Genomic DNA, 16,976 nt, shown 5'->3' with positions numbered 1-16,976 from the left:
ATTATGAAAAGTGACTGGAGGTTGATTGAAAAATTAGATTAACTTTTGGACACTTCTTCTATAATACTCTTGAGTCAGCCATCTGGCCACCCTTTTCCCCTGAGGGATGAGGATCTACAAAACTATAGTAGTAGGCTTCCTGCCTCAACCTCAGAGAACAACATATTCTGTTGAAGTTTTACTGTGAGCCATTAGGCACAACCTGAGTGGCACCATATAAGGGATTTATTTAAGTTGAAATATTAATTACATTGCACAACACGATTTTACTGCATTCCCCCCCCCTCCCAAAAAAGGCATCTATAACAAAGCCTAGTTGATAAGGGATGGTAAAAAGGTAAAGGGACCCCTGACCATTAGGTCCAGTCGTGGCCGACTCTGGGGTTGTGGTGCTCATCTTGCTTTATTGGCCGAGGGAGCCGGCATACAGCTTCTGGGTCATGTGGCCAGCATGATTAAGCTGCTTCTGGTGAACCAGAGCTGTGCACGAAATGCTGTTTACCTTCCCACAGGAATGGTACCTATTTATCTACTTGCACTTTTATGTGCTTTCGAACTGGCAGGAGTAGGGACCGAGCAACAGGAGCACACCCCGTCACGGGGATTCGAACCGCCGACCTTCTGATTGGCAGGTCCTAGGCTCTGTGGTTTAACCCACAGTGCCACCCAAGTCCCTGATAAGGGATGGTAATGGAACACAATAAGCAAATGTGGACTCATGAGTAAATAACTATAGGGGGTTTAAATGCCACACCTATTCATTCAAAGAAGATGAGTAGGGTGTGTGGGATTGCACATGCTTGGCCCATTGCCAATGCATCCAACAGCCACACACACACACACACACACACTGCTACCTAGTCCCTCATTTCCCTCTGCGTTTCCCTCTACAGCATATGCAGTAACCGCTTTCTTGACCGTTGGACCCACTATTGCACTTGTCCACTCAATGTGCCAGAGCCTGTCTTCTCATGCAAGGGAGGTCTCCAAACACTACCTCCAAGCATCTGGAAACAGCTGTCTGTAGACAGTCTGTGATAAATCTGTAATGCAGTACACTTCCGATAAACTAGCTTTCTACAAATTAGAAACTGACCCAGACATCCTGAGAGTGGACTGGATTAGTCACATTCCAGGAAAGCGGCAGAACACCCAGGCCATATAACACCTCTTGTCTGCTGAATCCCATTACACCTTTCCCCCTTAAAATAGAAGGTTAAGTGCTAGCTAAGTGAAACACTGCCTCCCAATAAATGGAAATATCCTTTCATGTCCTGCTTCCTTTAAAAGTAACACCCAGCCCTTGTAGTACCAGCTTTGAAGCTAATTTTCCAAATTCTCCCTTGGCTTTGCTCAAATGTACAAGGGATACCCAGGCCCCAAACTGCAAAGTACTCACAACTACGCATTCAGAATAAGGTCTTAAAGGGTAATTTACATTGTCACTGTGGCTACATTTAGATAATGGTAGCAGTGATGTCAGACTCAGTTTGCTAAACTGTTATTAAAATGTATCATTTACAGTAAATGCAGGAGTCAAGAGACCTACACAGTTGTTTGGGGAACATTCAAATAACAGGTGGGAAACAGCAGGGAGAGAAAAATAAATTGACCAGTATTTTCCAGCTAGCAAGTTGTGAACCTATTGGTTCTGAAGTGTGTTGCCATTGAGGTTTATATGCAATAAAGTTACTGCAAGTTGAAATGGGCAGAAATAAAGTGAACATCTTTAAGGGAAGTAGTTTCTGTGGTTTTGAATCTAGCGGGGATGTATTTCCTGCACAATCCACATACATTTCCAATATGATACAAAACTTGTTTGTGCAATGGATAAAAATTGTTGGAATCAACCCCCGTGGAGGAAGGAGAATAGGATAAAAGGGCTTTTAAGAATACAATAAGACTCAAGTCAACACCCAGAGCTGTTCCATCAACTTCCGCTGGACTTCCCTAGGGCATGTGCTAAATATTTCATTGCTGTGGCCATACAAAAATCCTCAATAAAAAAAACTGAGCACAAGGCCTTGAATTTTAATTACAACTAATTACATTTGTTAATCACTTTATACAAAAAAGTGACATAACAACGACAACAACAACAACAATTCTTACTAATTATTTATATCCCGCCCATCCAGCTGGGTTTCCCCAGCCACTGTGGGCAGCTCCCAACAGATTAAAAACAGATAAAATACAAACAGATAAAAACAATGAAAAGCCAGAAAAAATTAAAACAATTTTCAGTACAAAACACCTAAAAATGCTTATAGAGTAACAAAATAAAAGGGACAAATCCCACAACACTCTATTAAATGATGAGAAGCACTGTAGAGGCCAACTTAGTTACCAAAGGCCTTAGTGAACAAAAATGTCTTTGCTTGGCATCTAAGTCCACTTTCAGAAAGGTATGAGCTCACTCTGAAGCACTGAGATACTTAACACCTAGAAAGTCTTGCTTGGTGTATATTTCTCCAGCCTCAGTATCAGCAAGCGACCAATCTCTAAAGCAATCTATTCTCTTATTGTGTCTTCTTTTTTAATTGTGCCATTTACAAACTGTTGCTGGAAGCCGCAGATTAGCCATGGTAAATGAACTGTAAAAAAGTGAACCACCACGCAAACTAGTACAATAATTTGGAAATTAAAAGATAATCATTTTGCTGTGATCAGCAATAATGTGTTAAGCTTTAATGACTGGAAATCTAGCAACTGTAGTACTAAAGACTGCCCTTGCATGAATTCTTATCCTTAACTGAATTTCTAGGAAAAAAATATTGTCATTTGGGTAATTGTTATGATTATGTCTATTTTAATTACATGCAAGCAGAAATAACTTGGGGAAAACTCTGTTTTCTCTTGTCAGGAAATCAAAATGGGCTGAGTACCATAATTTCCCAACGGTGACAGTAGCAATGTGCCAGAAGAATAGCAAGGTTTATATTTTTGCCCCAATAAGTTGTTGGCTGTGATTTCCATTGTGTGACTAAGGCTTGCAGGAAATGTTTTGTGCTTTAAAAAAAACAAACCACCAGCCAACTCTGAAAGGAATTGCCCAAGGCATATCATGAGAAGAGACAAGTTTGCCATGCTATTAAAACAACAACAAACTATATTTACAAGAACCCCCCTAATTAGCCTCTAATTCTTGGTTTCAATGGTGAGTGATTAACTGAAACTGTTATTGCTATGGAGCATAGCAAATTATTCTCTAGTGATTCAGATTTCTAGAGTCAGTTTCAGCTCTTTGGAGAGATATGTTAAAAGTTTCCCCTTTTCTTTACCTTCTTTCAGCAACAAATTATTAGAACAGGACAGCATTGTGATAACGCACCCCTGATAAGCAGGGCAATGTTGGACTTCTTTCATTCTTTAAAAATGAATCTCTGGGTGATAAAAACATAAGCAACAGATTTCCCCCCACCCACCCAACATTCCATTATTAAACGAGAAGGTAGAGCAAATTTGGCAGAAGCAGGGAAAAGTGAAATTTATTGATGAGGAACTGAAGTAAGAACAAGCAAGTCTTTGACCAAAAGATGCTCTTCAAGATACTGTACAGTTGGAAATGTATGGTATAGGAATACAACTATTTTTGTAGCTAGCAAACTAGTAGCATCCATTTGTGGAAGCTGTTACTTGTCAAGCGATTCCATTTCCCCTTTCCTACATAGCTCATTTTAAGACCATTTCCCATCACTTTAGCACTTGTTTCCATTTCAGATGCTTTACAGTTAGTGTTGATGCCATGAACACAGTAGATGCTTTCTGCAGTAATCACAATGGCAATTAACTGAAATAGATGATACGTGCCTGTACAGTTTTGCATTTTCAAATGAAGGATGATGCTCAAATGGAACAATTTTAAGAGATGTCTTCTTCTTGCTTCTTCGGTGCAGGCGGTATCTGAAATTATTTTGATCTCTCACAATACTTAGATCCAAAACAGATTTCTGACAACTGCTAAACAAAAATAGGTAAAGGTAAAGGGACCCCCTGACCATTAGGTCCAGTCGTGGATGACTCTGGGGTTGCAGAGCTCATCTCACTTTATTGGCCAAAGGAGCCGCCATACAGCTTCTGGGTCATGTGGCCAGCATGACTAAGCCGCTTCTGGCGAACCAGAGCAGCGTATGGAAACGCTGTTTACCTTCCTGCCGGAGCAGTACCTATTTATCTACTTGTACTTTGATGTGCTTTCGAACTGCTAGGTGAGCAGCAGCAGGGACCAAGCAATGGGAGCTCACCCCATTGCGGTGATTTGAACTGCCAACCTTCTGATCGTCAAGCCCTAGGCTCTGTGGTTTAACCCACAGCACCACCCACATCCCAAAACAAATATCCTCTGGCTCAAAATATAAAAACCAGAGAACAAGTGCAGTGTAGTGGCTAGACCAGGGGTAATCAACCTTTTTATACCTACTGCTCACTAATGCATTTTTCTTGATAGAAACATTTCCTTACCACCCACCAGTGCTTGATGGAAGGAGGATTCAGCTTGTGCCGTAGAACCCCCTGCTGCCCACCTAGAATCCTGAAACGCCCACTAGTGGGCGGTAGGGACCAGGCTGACATATTGGACATTCCTGCCCTAGAATTATAGTATTGTAGGGTTGGAAGGGACCTTGAGGATCATATAGTCCAACCCTCTGCATTGCAGGAATATGCAGCTGTCCCATCCTTTTTAGATTTGCTCTCAGCCCTCATTTGCCCTCCTACACACACACGGTTGCCTCGGGTGCTAGTCCTACTCAGAGTAGACTCACTGAAATGAATTAAAAATCCAAACTTTAATTTCAAAGGGTCTGCCCTAAGTAGGATTTAGTTGGATGTAGCCTGTTGTTATGACCAAAGTATCTTGCCCAAAAATATCTGCACAAACCAGTTTACCTGAGTGCATTATTCTCAGAGGGAGGGGGGACTCATTTATTTATAATTGCTTAATCATATGGGACTAAATTGCATTATGTTGTAAGGACCTTTTACTAAATATTAGAATTGTAAAGTTGGAAGGGACCCAAGGGTCATCTAGTCCAACCCACTGCAATGCTTGGAACCTGGCATTGGGCTGCAAGAATGTACTGTAAACTATCACATTTTCAAAATGTCTGATAGCCAAGTTCCACTACTATTCACAGGCTGGGAGTAGTGGCTCCCTCAGATTGTACCCATTATGGAATTAAGACTTGAAAAGAAAGTACTAGCACAGTTTGTGTTGTGGATATGCTACTTCCATAGTTTACTTGACATGGTTCAGACTGACCAATGTATTGTTTTCAGTGACAGTCTGAAGCTGTGAAATGTGCTAGGGGCAAGCATTTTTCTTGTTGTGAATTCTACTGATGTTAACAACATTATCTGATCAATAGTATGCAAAATCTCTTAACTGGTATTTGAAGCATACAGTATGTGTTAATTTTTTGAGAGCTGGCTTGATGTCGTGGATTTCAAATTTCAATTATTTTAAAATACATTTGCACATTGTTTTAAGGTCTCCCTTATTAAAGCAAAGGATTAAGGTGTTAGGAGAACCTTAGAATGTGAGGAAAAACTATACCATACAATGTACTGTATCAAACTATTTTACATGAATAACTCAGGTATTCTGAATTTAAAAAGAAATCAACATTGTTAAAAACAAGGTGTTACATAATAAGATAATTTGTCTTAAATCTGCCAAAATCAATGTGGTGGGGTCGAATACTGTATATGTGCATTGTTAATAAATGAGCAATTAAAATTTTGTTTATGTTTCCTGTTTTTTCCCCCCAAGCAGAAATAATGTGTAAGCGTGGTGTCAGCACCCTAAAAAAAGGGAAGGGATTGGAGGGATCTTTACACCACAGCGCCAGAAATGCTTAAGACGGCCCTGAATTCAGTTATCTAATAGGAACATTCCAACAATAATATTCCAACTGTACAGTTGTGCAGGCATAAAAATAAAACCCTTCATTGGTGTATTTGGAAAATTCTGCCCCATTTGTAGAAGGTAAATGCTGTAACCTATTTTATTCAGAATATAAAACATTTCTTTTCCATTAAATGTGGATTCCATTCTCTTTTCAAGCCCTCTGAATCTAATAAACTAAAGAAACATCTTAGCAGTATATTCAGAACATTGCAGGTTACAGATTTACAACAAAGGGATTATTTTGCCCCCTACCCAATGCATTATTAACATGCTTAATTTACTACCGTGGTCTTCATTTTGTAACAGCCAGAAGGATGGAGTGAACAACAGTTGATGGGGTACTCTCTGACTATTACATAATGCACTTTAAACTAGCGTGCATAAACACCAGTTAATTGTATGTGTTGGGGTGCCAGAATTATGTGAGTGCAAGGCACCCATAATTCTTAAAATTGGTAAGAGTTAGAATTAATCAAGGCTTGATTAAAGTCTACTAAACATGGAAATTCCGGGGGTTTGTTTATGCTAACAAGCCAGACTAGCCTGGCAAGGCTAGCTGAGGGTAAGCCATTAAGGAACAAAGCAGAGTAATGGCCCATCAAGGAAACCATCAAGAGAGAGTGCCAGACTGCTGGACAAGGAGGTGAGGGAACCCTCCTCTGGCTGTGAGGGTTTCAGGGTAGATGATGTAAGCAAACAGGAAAAAAAAGTGTCAGTTTTGCAAGCAGTTTGGGAAGCAGAGAATGATGGGTAGAACATGATGTGGACCGATAGTGACAGGCAGAAACAAAAGAGACACAGAGCATGGCTTTTTGCTGTTCCTTGAATCCAATGGAATCTGGAATCTTATAGTGGAGGGATTTGAATGCTCTGCAATCCCTTCATCTAGATTCAGGTTGTATATATGTGTAAATAAGCCATCTATCATAAAGACATGACTTTCTCCGCTGTGCCTCACTGTCCCAAAAGGGAACACAGCCCCAGGTTAGTGTTTCTGATACCTCTGGAATCTTGCACTACTCTGCAGAGATTGGGAAGGCGTGTGACAGTATATTGAACCATATCAGCATTATGATAACACTTTTAATCACATGTGTATTGGTTTATGTTACATTTCATTGTGCCCTTACTAGCTTTCCTATGCTTTTAGTAATTACATATTTAAACATTGCAGATATATGTAGCAAAAAACAAACAAACCACCAAAGGATTTCTTTAAAAATATACAATCATTTTTCACTGCAGAAATTTTATGAGAAAAGCAATCACTGGTAGTTCTCCCCCCCCCAAAAAAAAATACCCTACCTATTTTGCCCCTGAATTGCTGAATACATATCTCTTTCTCCTGCTACTTTTATTTCTAATTAACTAGTAGAGGGACTTTGCTTAACAGATGGTGACAATGATTTCAAGAAATTGCTGAAGTCCAAGGACTGCTTGTCAGTCAGGAAAACCCAAGAGGCAGAATGAATGTGTCCAACAGGTTATCCCTCAAGAAGGCAATGGCAAGATAGCCACAGCCAGATAAGATAGATGGTGGCGCAGCACCCTGGAAGTACATCACCCCGCCAATGGGCCAATGAGTACAAAAGCTGATGTCCTTGGGGAGATGGAAGCTATACCCCAGCTGCCAGGGAAATGGGGAAAGAATGGGGGTCCCGCAAAGGTTTAAAGAGGATCAAGAAGTCATTGCAGCATTCCCATCCATTATGTCACCGGTGAGGAAACTTTTTTCCTTTAGTAGTCAGATTTCATTAAAAGTAACTTTTCAAGAGCTGCGTACTGGTGGTGGACATGGGTCGAGCCACTATTGGGCTAGAGCTAAAAGTGTGTAGTCACTCTCTTTCTCATTCTCTGTCTTTCTTCTACCACCCATTATTTCACTCCTGGCAACTCACATGGAATTTGGCTGAGAGCTGCATATGGCCTTGGGACTTCAGGCTGCCCCACTTCTTCGTTACTTGCATTTCAAAATGTGCTCTTGAAGATTTGCAACCCCATCGTAAGCAATCATGTTTACTCCAGTATAAGTACCATTGATTCTAAGGTGGCTTACTTCCAAGTTAGTGCATTAGGCTACGATTCTAAGCACACTTTCTTAGATAAAAACATCTATTAAAAACAAGAGCACTTTAAAGTAAAACGTGTAAGATTACAGCTTGAGTACTTTAAGGCTACTTAAATTCATATAAACTGCTGGTAATAGCCAGTAATGAAGCAAATGCAACATACTTCCAGAAGGGGAATACCCAAACCAATCCATGAGTCTTTATTTATTCAGTAATTTCACTTCAGATAGCCAACTGTGCTGATATCCCAGCTGCTTTCATTTGCTACAAGTGAGACCAATATTCGAGATCTGCTCTTTTCTGAATCACACAACACTGGGGAAGGGAGTTAATTTCAAGCAAGACATCCTAAATTGTATTTTTGTGTCTCTTGTCAACTGCAACCATCCGTTTGAAAAGGGGGTGTTTCAATTCATAATGTTTGCCTAAACGCTTGAGCATTTATCACTAACATTATACAGGGACCCATTGTACTGCAGAACAAATGCTGGTGATGAAATACAACCTATTTCTCCTCTTTAATAGTGTTCAGTGACTGCCATAACAGCAGTGCCTCCAACAGGACTATTATGCTCCTTTCCACACCAATTCCCAATATTATCTGGAGAGATATGTATACTACTGCTCAGGCGTAGCACCTGGTGAGTGAAGGAACTGCATAAGAACATTAGATGAGCACGGCTGCATAAGGCTAAAGGCCCATCTAGTCCAGCATCCTCTTCTCACACTGGTCAACCCAGATGCCTTATGGGAAGCCTGTATGCAGGAACCCCAATACAGCAGCTCTTGGCCCAGTTCTGATTTCCAGCAAGTGGTATTCAGAGGCATACTTCAACCTAGCCATTGTGACACTGAATAACAACACTGCACATGTTATTCATGTGTACCATGAATGCAGTTTGGGAAATCATGAACATGTACAAATAATTCTCAATTAAAATCCAAATTGCACTGTGTTCCTAAGCAAAGTAGAGCGAAATGTGGTTGCCTGTCACTATTGCAAACATCATTCCCTGCTTGTGAACTTCCCAGTCAAATTCTGGCCACTGTTTGAGAGAAGACCCTTATGGACTATTATGGAGACACTTCAGTTGATGAAATTTGCCTCCCTCTAAATTGCTTAAGTACAAGCATATAAAGACCCAAGTGAAGTTTTCTTTTTTACTTGAGGTGATTCAATCTGCCAAGATTCTCTGTCAGATGTAAATTTCAATGATTAAACATGAAATAGATAAAAAAAACCCAATATTTATGCTTTAATGAGAGTGCTTTATAAATCAGAACATATTTCCCAACATGATCAGGAATCCTTTCCTGTACTGTTGCCCAGAATTAGAATTAATTCTCCACAGGATTAAAGATGTATTGCTGGATAAGAGTCTTACTGATGACAACAAAATATATCCTTCCCAAAGATTTAGAATAAAAGGAGCTATGTTAGCTACAGTCAATGTTGCTATGTTAAAACATGGGCTCAACATTTATAACACCGTAATATCACTTTCAAAGGGGTCTGCAGGACAAAATAGTTTATGTAAATTGTACTGTGCAATATTTAAGGTCATGGTCTATTAAAAATGAGTATTTATCAGTCTCATTGATTTTAGTGACAGAGTTAAGCAAGTGCATGCCTTGACTCAGTCATGTGCCATCTTTGAACATAACATTATAACATTGAAATTTGTTTGAGAAAAGATTGGCAGCTTTTGCCACAACCCAACTGAGTGTTGTATTTAGCCCAAATTTAGATCCTTTGCCCACATGTACTTCAAATTGGCTTGGTTGTGATGTAACCTGCATTCCTCTAGAAGTCCAAAAATCAGAAGTCCAACTGAGCTCAAGGGTGGGTATATTTCTTTACCCATTTACATGTAAAAAGTTGTTTGGTGTAGGGGTCTTTTTAAAAAGCTATACAAAATGACATTTTACTTCTATGGTTAAAAAAATGCTTGAACATAAGTCAACCTAGAATATACGTCATCATTTTTTGGGGGGTGGGGGGAATGGAGTGGGTGGAATCCTTTTGCTTTCACTTGGTTCCATGTTCCAGTATGAAGCACCTGCCCTGTATATTTATTTTTAATTTACCGGTATTTTTAATTTCTCAAATTGAAATTACTTGAAATTGCTAACATAGAATAAAGCTGGAAAATTTATGCCAAAATGAAAGCCTAACATTTTCATCTAATCCAACTAACCTGGTCCCAGAGTCTGACACAATCTAATTCAGCATTACGATTTATTATAAGTGATTACTGTAACTATAGACTATAATTCACATCTTACAATTTAAGAAGATGCAACTGTATCACCCTGATGCATTGAACCAGAGTCTTGACTAGCGCAATATTCATAGGAGACGGGGTGTGGGGTGGAAGCAACAACCAAGAATTGTCAACACTTTGAAGAACTGATTCACGGTAATCCTCCTAAAAGCAGCTACAGACTTCACAGAAATACTGACATTCTCCCACTGCTAATAAACTTTTGCTGAATGATCCTTATGTACTCCCTTATTTAAATATTTAAATCGTTCTACCTCTATCAGAGCAAATAGCAACGTTCTTCAAAAAAAAAGAAAGTCTACTAACAGGATCTTTAATAATCCTTCAGGTGGTGTGTATTTGTGTGTGTGTTGTCGCATGTGCATGTGTTCAATTATACATACACCCCATACACAAACACACACACCCCTACTATGTGAATACAATATATCACAAGGGAACCATTGAACAGGGATTAACTGAAGCAGCAGGAAGGCCATGTGTGTCCTGTGAAGGGAGGGAAATTGTATTCTAACTGGGTTTTCTTTTCCTTTTAAACACACACACAAACACAAGGAACAGCTGGAACGTTAAAAAAAGAAAAAACAGGCCATCAGGGACGCACGCAACCCTTCAGAGAGAAATCTAGGATTATACTTCTGGGTGAGAACGATTGGATCTGTCCAGGGTCCTGAAAAGCTAACCTTTCTCCCTTTTTTCTCCCGGCTGCCGTAATAAACTCATTCATTAATCGGACGGATATAGACTTCATTCAGTAACCTCAGACAACAGCTGCCCAGCCAATACACAACCTGGCATACCGGAATTAAGCTTTTAAAGAGATCTTTTTTAAAAAAAATACAATAAAAATCAAAGCTCCATTCTGAGAACGAGGTCTGCCTGTTTCTGTCCCCCCCACCTCCATCCAGGTCCCTTACTTATGGGGAGATTTTCCGAATAGATCTTAAACCAGATCACACAAGGGAGAAATTGGACGGGGAACGGGTATCAAATCATCTTTGATCGCAAAGTCTCTTTGGATACCCAAAGTTTCTAAAGTGGCAATCATAATGATGTTTGGATGGGCAATAATGGAAAGCACACACACACACACACCCGTTTTTTCTTTTAAAAAACGAGAGGATTCACATGTTGAAGAAGAAATAGTCTGCAAAGTTTGATCCGAGCCGTTTCCCGAGCCCTCCTTCCCCAAAACAGCGCCGGCGACGGGATGGAGAGTTTTCCCCGCAAGCCCCGAGAAGCGCCTCGCCTCTGGCTGCCCGGAGGCGCACCTTGCCTGGGCGAGACTTACGTGTGCCGTCAAACCTAGTGGCGATGGTGTCCAGGAAGGTGTTCTGAGGTGCCAGTAATCCTTTCATAACAGGCATTTTTCCAGCGCGGTGTGAAATTCTCCATCAAAGTTTGCCTTGCGAAGGATGGGGTCGCGGGGAAGAAAGTGCAAAGCGCGCTGGTGGCGGAGGAGGCGAGGAGCAGGAGGAGGAGCAGCGCCGCCGCGGACTTTCGGGCATAGGGAAAGGATGCTACTTTCGCCGCCGCCGCTCCTGCCCACTTTCGCCGACCCGGGGAAGGCGCCCTGCGCGCGAAGCCAAAGATACCCCTTTGCGCGTGCGCGCTCGCCGAGTCCCCCCCACCCCCTCACAGCCCTGCCGCGAGCCACCAGCTGCCGCGAGCCTTGTTGCTCCCTCCCGCGCGGGCGGCTTGGCGGGGACACCCCATTGGCTAGCAGACAAAGCGCCGGGTTTTGGCGGGAGGGAGAAATGGCGGGCTTTTCACGCTGCTACTGAGGGGGTTCGGGGGAAGCGGGGAGCAAAGGTATCGCCACATGCGATACCCAAGGGCAAAATATATTCGAAGGCAAAGACTGTGTTTTCAGCGCAAGAGCTCACACCCTAGACCATGTGAAACAGCAAAACAAAAACAACAACAACAACAACAACATAATGATGATGATGATGATGATGATGATGATGATGATGATGTGTGCAAATGCTTATCAGTCACCTCATAGTTTCTACAGCGCCATTCCTCACAGGGTCAGATGTGGGTCGTGTGAAATACTAATAAGGAAAGGAGAGCACCTTGAGGAGATGTTTTCTTCCCACGCCCACTTTTATATATTGTGAAATATATAAGCCCATCAAGGATGCTTGATTTTGTGGTGCCTTATTCTCCTCAGAGGTCTACTTATTCGGGGAAAAAGAACAGCAGTAGCTAACCCATTATGAACTCTAGAAGATGGGAACTATATGACCTCAGACTCGTAGCAGCAAAGTATCTCAAAAAGTTTTGTGTTGAATATTCATGAGTGCCATTTTTATTTTATGTTAGTTTAATCTTTTAAAATAAATTCTCAATTAAAGAAATGTTTAAAAAGATAGCTTGCCTGGCACCAACTGCCAAAAAAAAAAAAAGAAAAGAAATGGAGAAAGACTATCTAATTCTTCATTATCATAAAAGTCTTAGGATGAGATCATATGCAAAAACACCTGGGAGTCCCACCTGAGAGGAGTGAGACTTTCCACAATGCCAATAATTCATTCAACAGGGTCAGGTAGTTGGTATTTTAGGGCTGTTTGTCTTGGCAGCATTAAAACAAAAAGCTTTAGTCCTTTGTCACTGTATTCAATAATAACATTTTTCTGCAAAACACTTATACATAATACAGTCACAATATTTGCCATATTTCATGGCACAATAAAAAGGAAAGCTCTGAGTATCCACACCTACTGAATGTCACTACTAAAGTAATATTCAAAAGAAGGCAATTGATGAATGAGGCCCTCCTGTTTTCTGCAGGATGCATCTAATTGAAATGAGCAATGCATGGGCTTGTCCAAGAGGTTTTGATTTGTCCCACCAATTTCCTTGGGGAAACCCACTGTTTACTCGTGAATGAGAACAAATGTCAATCAGACTGATGTTTGGAAGAAATCACAGGACAAATAGAAATATAAATGAGCCCAACAGTCTGATAATTGCTAATCTGAAAGCCATGGCAAAATAGGCATGGCAAAATAGACCAAAGGCTCCCAAACTGGTCACACCCAAAAGATGCAGTGCACTCCCTCTCTGTAAAATTAATAGAATCTTGGAAGGGACCCCAATGGTCCTCTAGTTCAACTCTCTACAATGCAGGAACCTCCATTTTAGATGGCCATCCAACCTCTGCTTAAAAACCTCCAATGAAGGAGAGTCCACCACCGTCTGAGGGAGTCTGCTCCACTGTTGAACAGCTCTTACCATCAGAAAGTTCTTCCTGATGTTTAGGCAGAATCTCCTTCCCTGGAATTTGGATATGTTGGTTTGGATCCTGCCCTCCAGAGCAGGAGAAAACAAGGTTGCTCCATCTTCCATGTGATAGCCCTTTAGATATTTAAAGATGGTTATCATCTCCCCTCTCGGTCTCCTCTTATTCCATCTAATTCCCAGACTGATCTTGCCTTTTTTCCAGTGAACCTTCACTGGGGTGCATTCTGTCACTTTTCTGTATTTTAAGTACTTGGATAATAATTTAATTACAAGCCACTTAACTATGAGGTGAAACCAAAGCTCAATGATAGAGCACATGGTTTAGTCCCTAGTATCACTGAAACAGATTGGGTAGCAGGTGAGGAGAAAACTTCTGCTTAAGACCCTGGAGAAATACAACCAATCAGATATACTGGTCTAGGTGAACAAATAGTCTGAACTTGTATAATTATTCCCAAGGCTTCATACTTTTCTCCCCTGTTCCAACTCATACTTCAAGCATTCTGATGAAATGCAGTCAAATCTACAAAAGCTTATGTCACAATAAATCTATTTTGTCTTCAGGGTGTCACAAGACTCCTTTTTTGTGTGTTTGCTGCAACAGACAAACATGGCTCTCCCAATGGAGTTTAACTCAATGAGAAGATGCAGTGGAACCATAACCTCCATTAGAAAGTGCTGTCTGCTGCATCTCTGCATGAAGTCAATCCAGAAACAGACAGAAGAAGTGCCAAATGTGGCCGATCCTTTGAGGGCAAGCAATTCGTATTTTTAAGCAAAGATGCTATGGATAATCAAAATGAGGGGATCATAAAAGTGAAAAAAAATAGTGCCTCTGTTTGATTCCCACTTCCATCTCCATCTTCCTGCCCTCTCAATGGTCCCCAAACCTACCAGGGACAGAAGAAGGGAGAGACTTCTACACTAAAGAGGGCACTGGAAGTTTATGTCCCAGCACATCTGGACATAAACCAATCCTTGGAAGAAACTGATGTATTACAATGTTGCAATGTATAATCCCACTCCCAGTGTCCACCTCAGTGAGGACACAATGTTCTGCCAAGAAGCCTTCCTGTCACCTTCTACCTTTTCTTCTTGAGGGCCTTAGGAGGCAGGTAAGGGGAAGAAGGTGTTGGCAAACGTGCTGGAATGCTCTGAGTGCCTGCTAGTGTTTTGCATGTGGTCACTTGGGAGTATGCACAAAAATGCCAGTCCTTTGTGTCCGCTCACTTGGACCATGTGCAAAGGGTTATTCCCTTTGGGATGAAGAAAAGGGCCGGTTGTACATCACTATTTCTAAACACTCTGAAAGTAAGCCTTTTATTGTCTAAGAGTGAAGTGTGCTCTCCCAGTCTTCTAAGAAAGCTTTGTGTCTCAACAGTGACTCTGTGAGGTAGCCTTGCTTTCTTGAAGCACAATCTACATTACTGTGAATTTTTAAGATGTTTGAACAAACTAATCAATGAGGATGATTTCTAATCCCACTGTTCAAACTTCTTGACCTTTACCGACTGCTGCAGTCATGCAACTGAAAATAATTTGCCAAGCAAATATAATTGCTAATGCTCAAGGCCTCCTTTGGTGAATTAAGAAACTGCTTCATCCTTACCTGTTTGTTAACATGAGCTCCCCTGAAGTTTAAAGAAGTTCATAATATTTAAAAAAACGATATTGGAAAGGGCAGACAGTGGCAGCCTGCTGTTCATCTCTTATGAAAGAGCTAATATAATATGAAATATTATCTGCAAAGAAGACTTATTTAGAATAGAAAATGATCACTGAAAGCACTATGAACTCTTCCCTTAAATGAATGCTGGAGTTCTACAGCTCTTCTTTTTTAATTAAAAAAAAATCAGCAGTAGTTATTTGCAATGATAAAATGGAATAATTGCATTTAAACCGTTCTGTGTATCATAATCGCCTATCAGTGAAACGACAACCTGCCATTTCCATGTAATTCAAACTCTTGGACTACGTGTGTTGCAATGGCATGAAATGGCATCCAGAAGAAGGAGTGTAACATGCAATGCATGGCAGATTCACATGAATTTGTCTGATGTGAAAAAATCACGATGAGATCATTTTACTACATCAGATTTCTGTGGTGGTTATGATAGAAACCGCATTTAGTAGGGGTGTGCATGGGGCAGGTTTCCCTTTGTATCTGAGTCTGTGCATTTAAAAAAAAATCAATCTGCTTCTGAGTTGTTTCGTGCTCCTTTGGCCTCATTCTGTGTTTTGGCTTCTGAGCTGCTCTGAGGCCCCATTCACTATAATGTCAAATATAAAAATGGCTACTACAACATTTCCCCCTTTGAGCTCAAGTAGATGAATTTATATGCATAGGAGCTGCTCCCACTCGCTGAATGAATTAAGTCTGCCAAAGTGCAGACAAAAAGGCCAGGTTTTGGGTTTTTTTGTGGGGAAAATAAAAGGGGCTCGCTTTCTTACATAACCATAATTGGGGTTGGCCTCTTGCTCTTCCTTACATTAAAACAATTAAGTAGTACCTGAGTGGTGTGTACTCTTGTAAGTATATTTTTAATAAATTTGCAGCTTCACACTGCCATTTGTTTTCTGGGGCTTGTGTGCCTACAACACGGGGCTGTCCAAAATGTTGCCAGCAAAATTCTGAAGAGCTCTGGTTTCTTTATTGTTAAAGTAGAGCAATGTAGGTGGTTTTTTTTTTATTTAAAAAAAACAATATTTTAAAAAAACCCCTCAAATGAAGCTCTTAAATAATTTTTAAAGTAATTATTTCACTGCTGCAATTCGACCAAAAAATAATAATAGTCCAGAGCTCTTCAGTGTTCTGCAGGAAACATTTTCCAAAGCCTCTCTTCTTGTGAAGTGCATCAGTCTAGGGAAACATAGGGATATAGGAAACCATGGAACTATAAGGTACAGAAACAACAGGGTGACAGAAAGAAACAAGACTTTGAGGGGGGCCTGAACTAACTAAAGGGTATATTGACTTTGTGCTTTAACTCAGAGGCAGAGACTTACAAATCACCCAGATTTGCCTCATTATTCAGCCCACCCATAGAGCTGATGTACAATGTTTACATCAGAAAGTCGACTAAATCTTTTTGTAATGGCAATTATGAGGGTATTCCCTTAACCCCCTTTTTCTCTAGTTTCTAAACTCTAGTAAGGCAAGGAACTGTATTCTGTAAAGTCATGTTGCCTGCTGACACAAGTTCAATGAATGATGGGAAGTAGATCTGAGAACAACAAGATACATGAACAGTTGACTCCAAATGAGCTGCTTTTTAGAATTGCTTGACAAACACATCACTTTTACGGGTAGCAACTGGGAGGTGGGGGTACAGTAGGTCATTTCTATTCTCTAACCCCAGGCCCCCCAGCAGCTGATCAAGAGGGGAGAGTTGGTAGAGGAGAAAACCAGCATTCCTTCTCTCTCTCCCATAGTGGCTGGAGTCAAAAGGGAAGAAACTCTGTCCA

The 16,976-nt window shown here is 40.8% G+C and overlaps 1 protein-coding gene across 2 annotated transcripts in view; it reads right to left on the bottom strand.

Moving 5' to 3' along the window:
* Positions 1–11,764, bottom strand: part of KCNH8 (potassium voltage-gated channel subfamily H member 8) — a 157,225-nt gene extending 145,461 nt beyond the window's left edge. For both annotated transcript variants that reach the window (XM_083705591.1, XM_083705592.1), the window contains exon 1: positions 11,554–11,764. In XM_083705591.1, the coding sequence (XP_083561717.1) occupies positions 11,554–11,629 (76 nt within the window). In that variant the 5' untranslated portion in view covers positions 11,630–11,764. The remainder of the gene's footprint in view (positions 1–11,553) is intronic.
* Between the last annotated feature and the right edge of the window lie 5,212 nt (positions 11,765–16,976).

This window comes from Podarcis gaigeae (genome assembly GCF_964106915.1).
Source record: "Podarcis gaigeae genome assembly, chromosome: 12".
NCBI lineage: Eukaryota > Metazoa > Chordata > Lepidosauria > Squamata > Lacertidae > Podarcis > Podarcis gaigeae.
The sequence above is the reverse complement of the archived record's forward strand: the minus strand, read 5'-3'. Positions and strand labels throughout refer to the sequence as shown.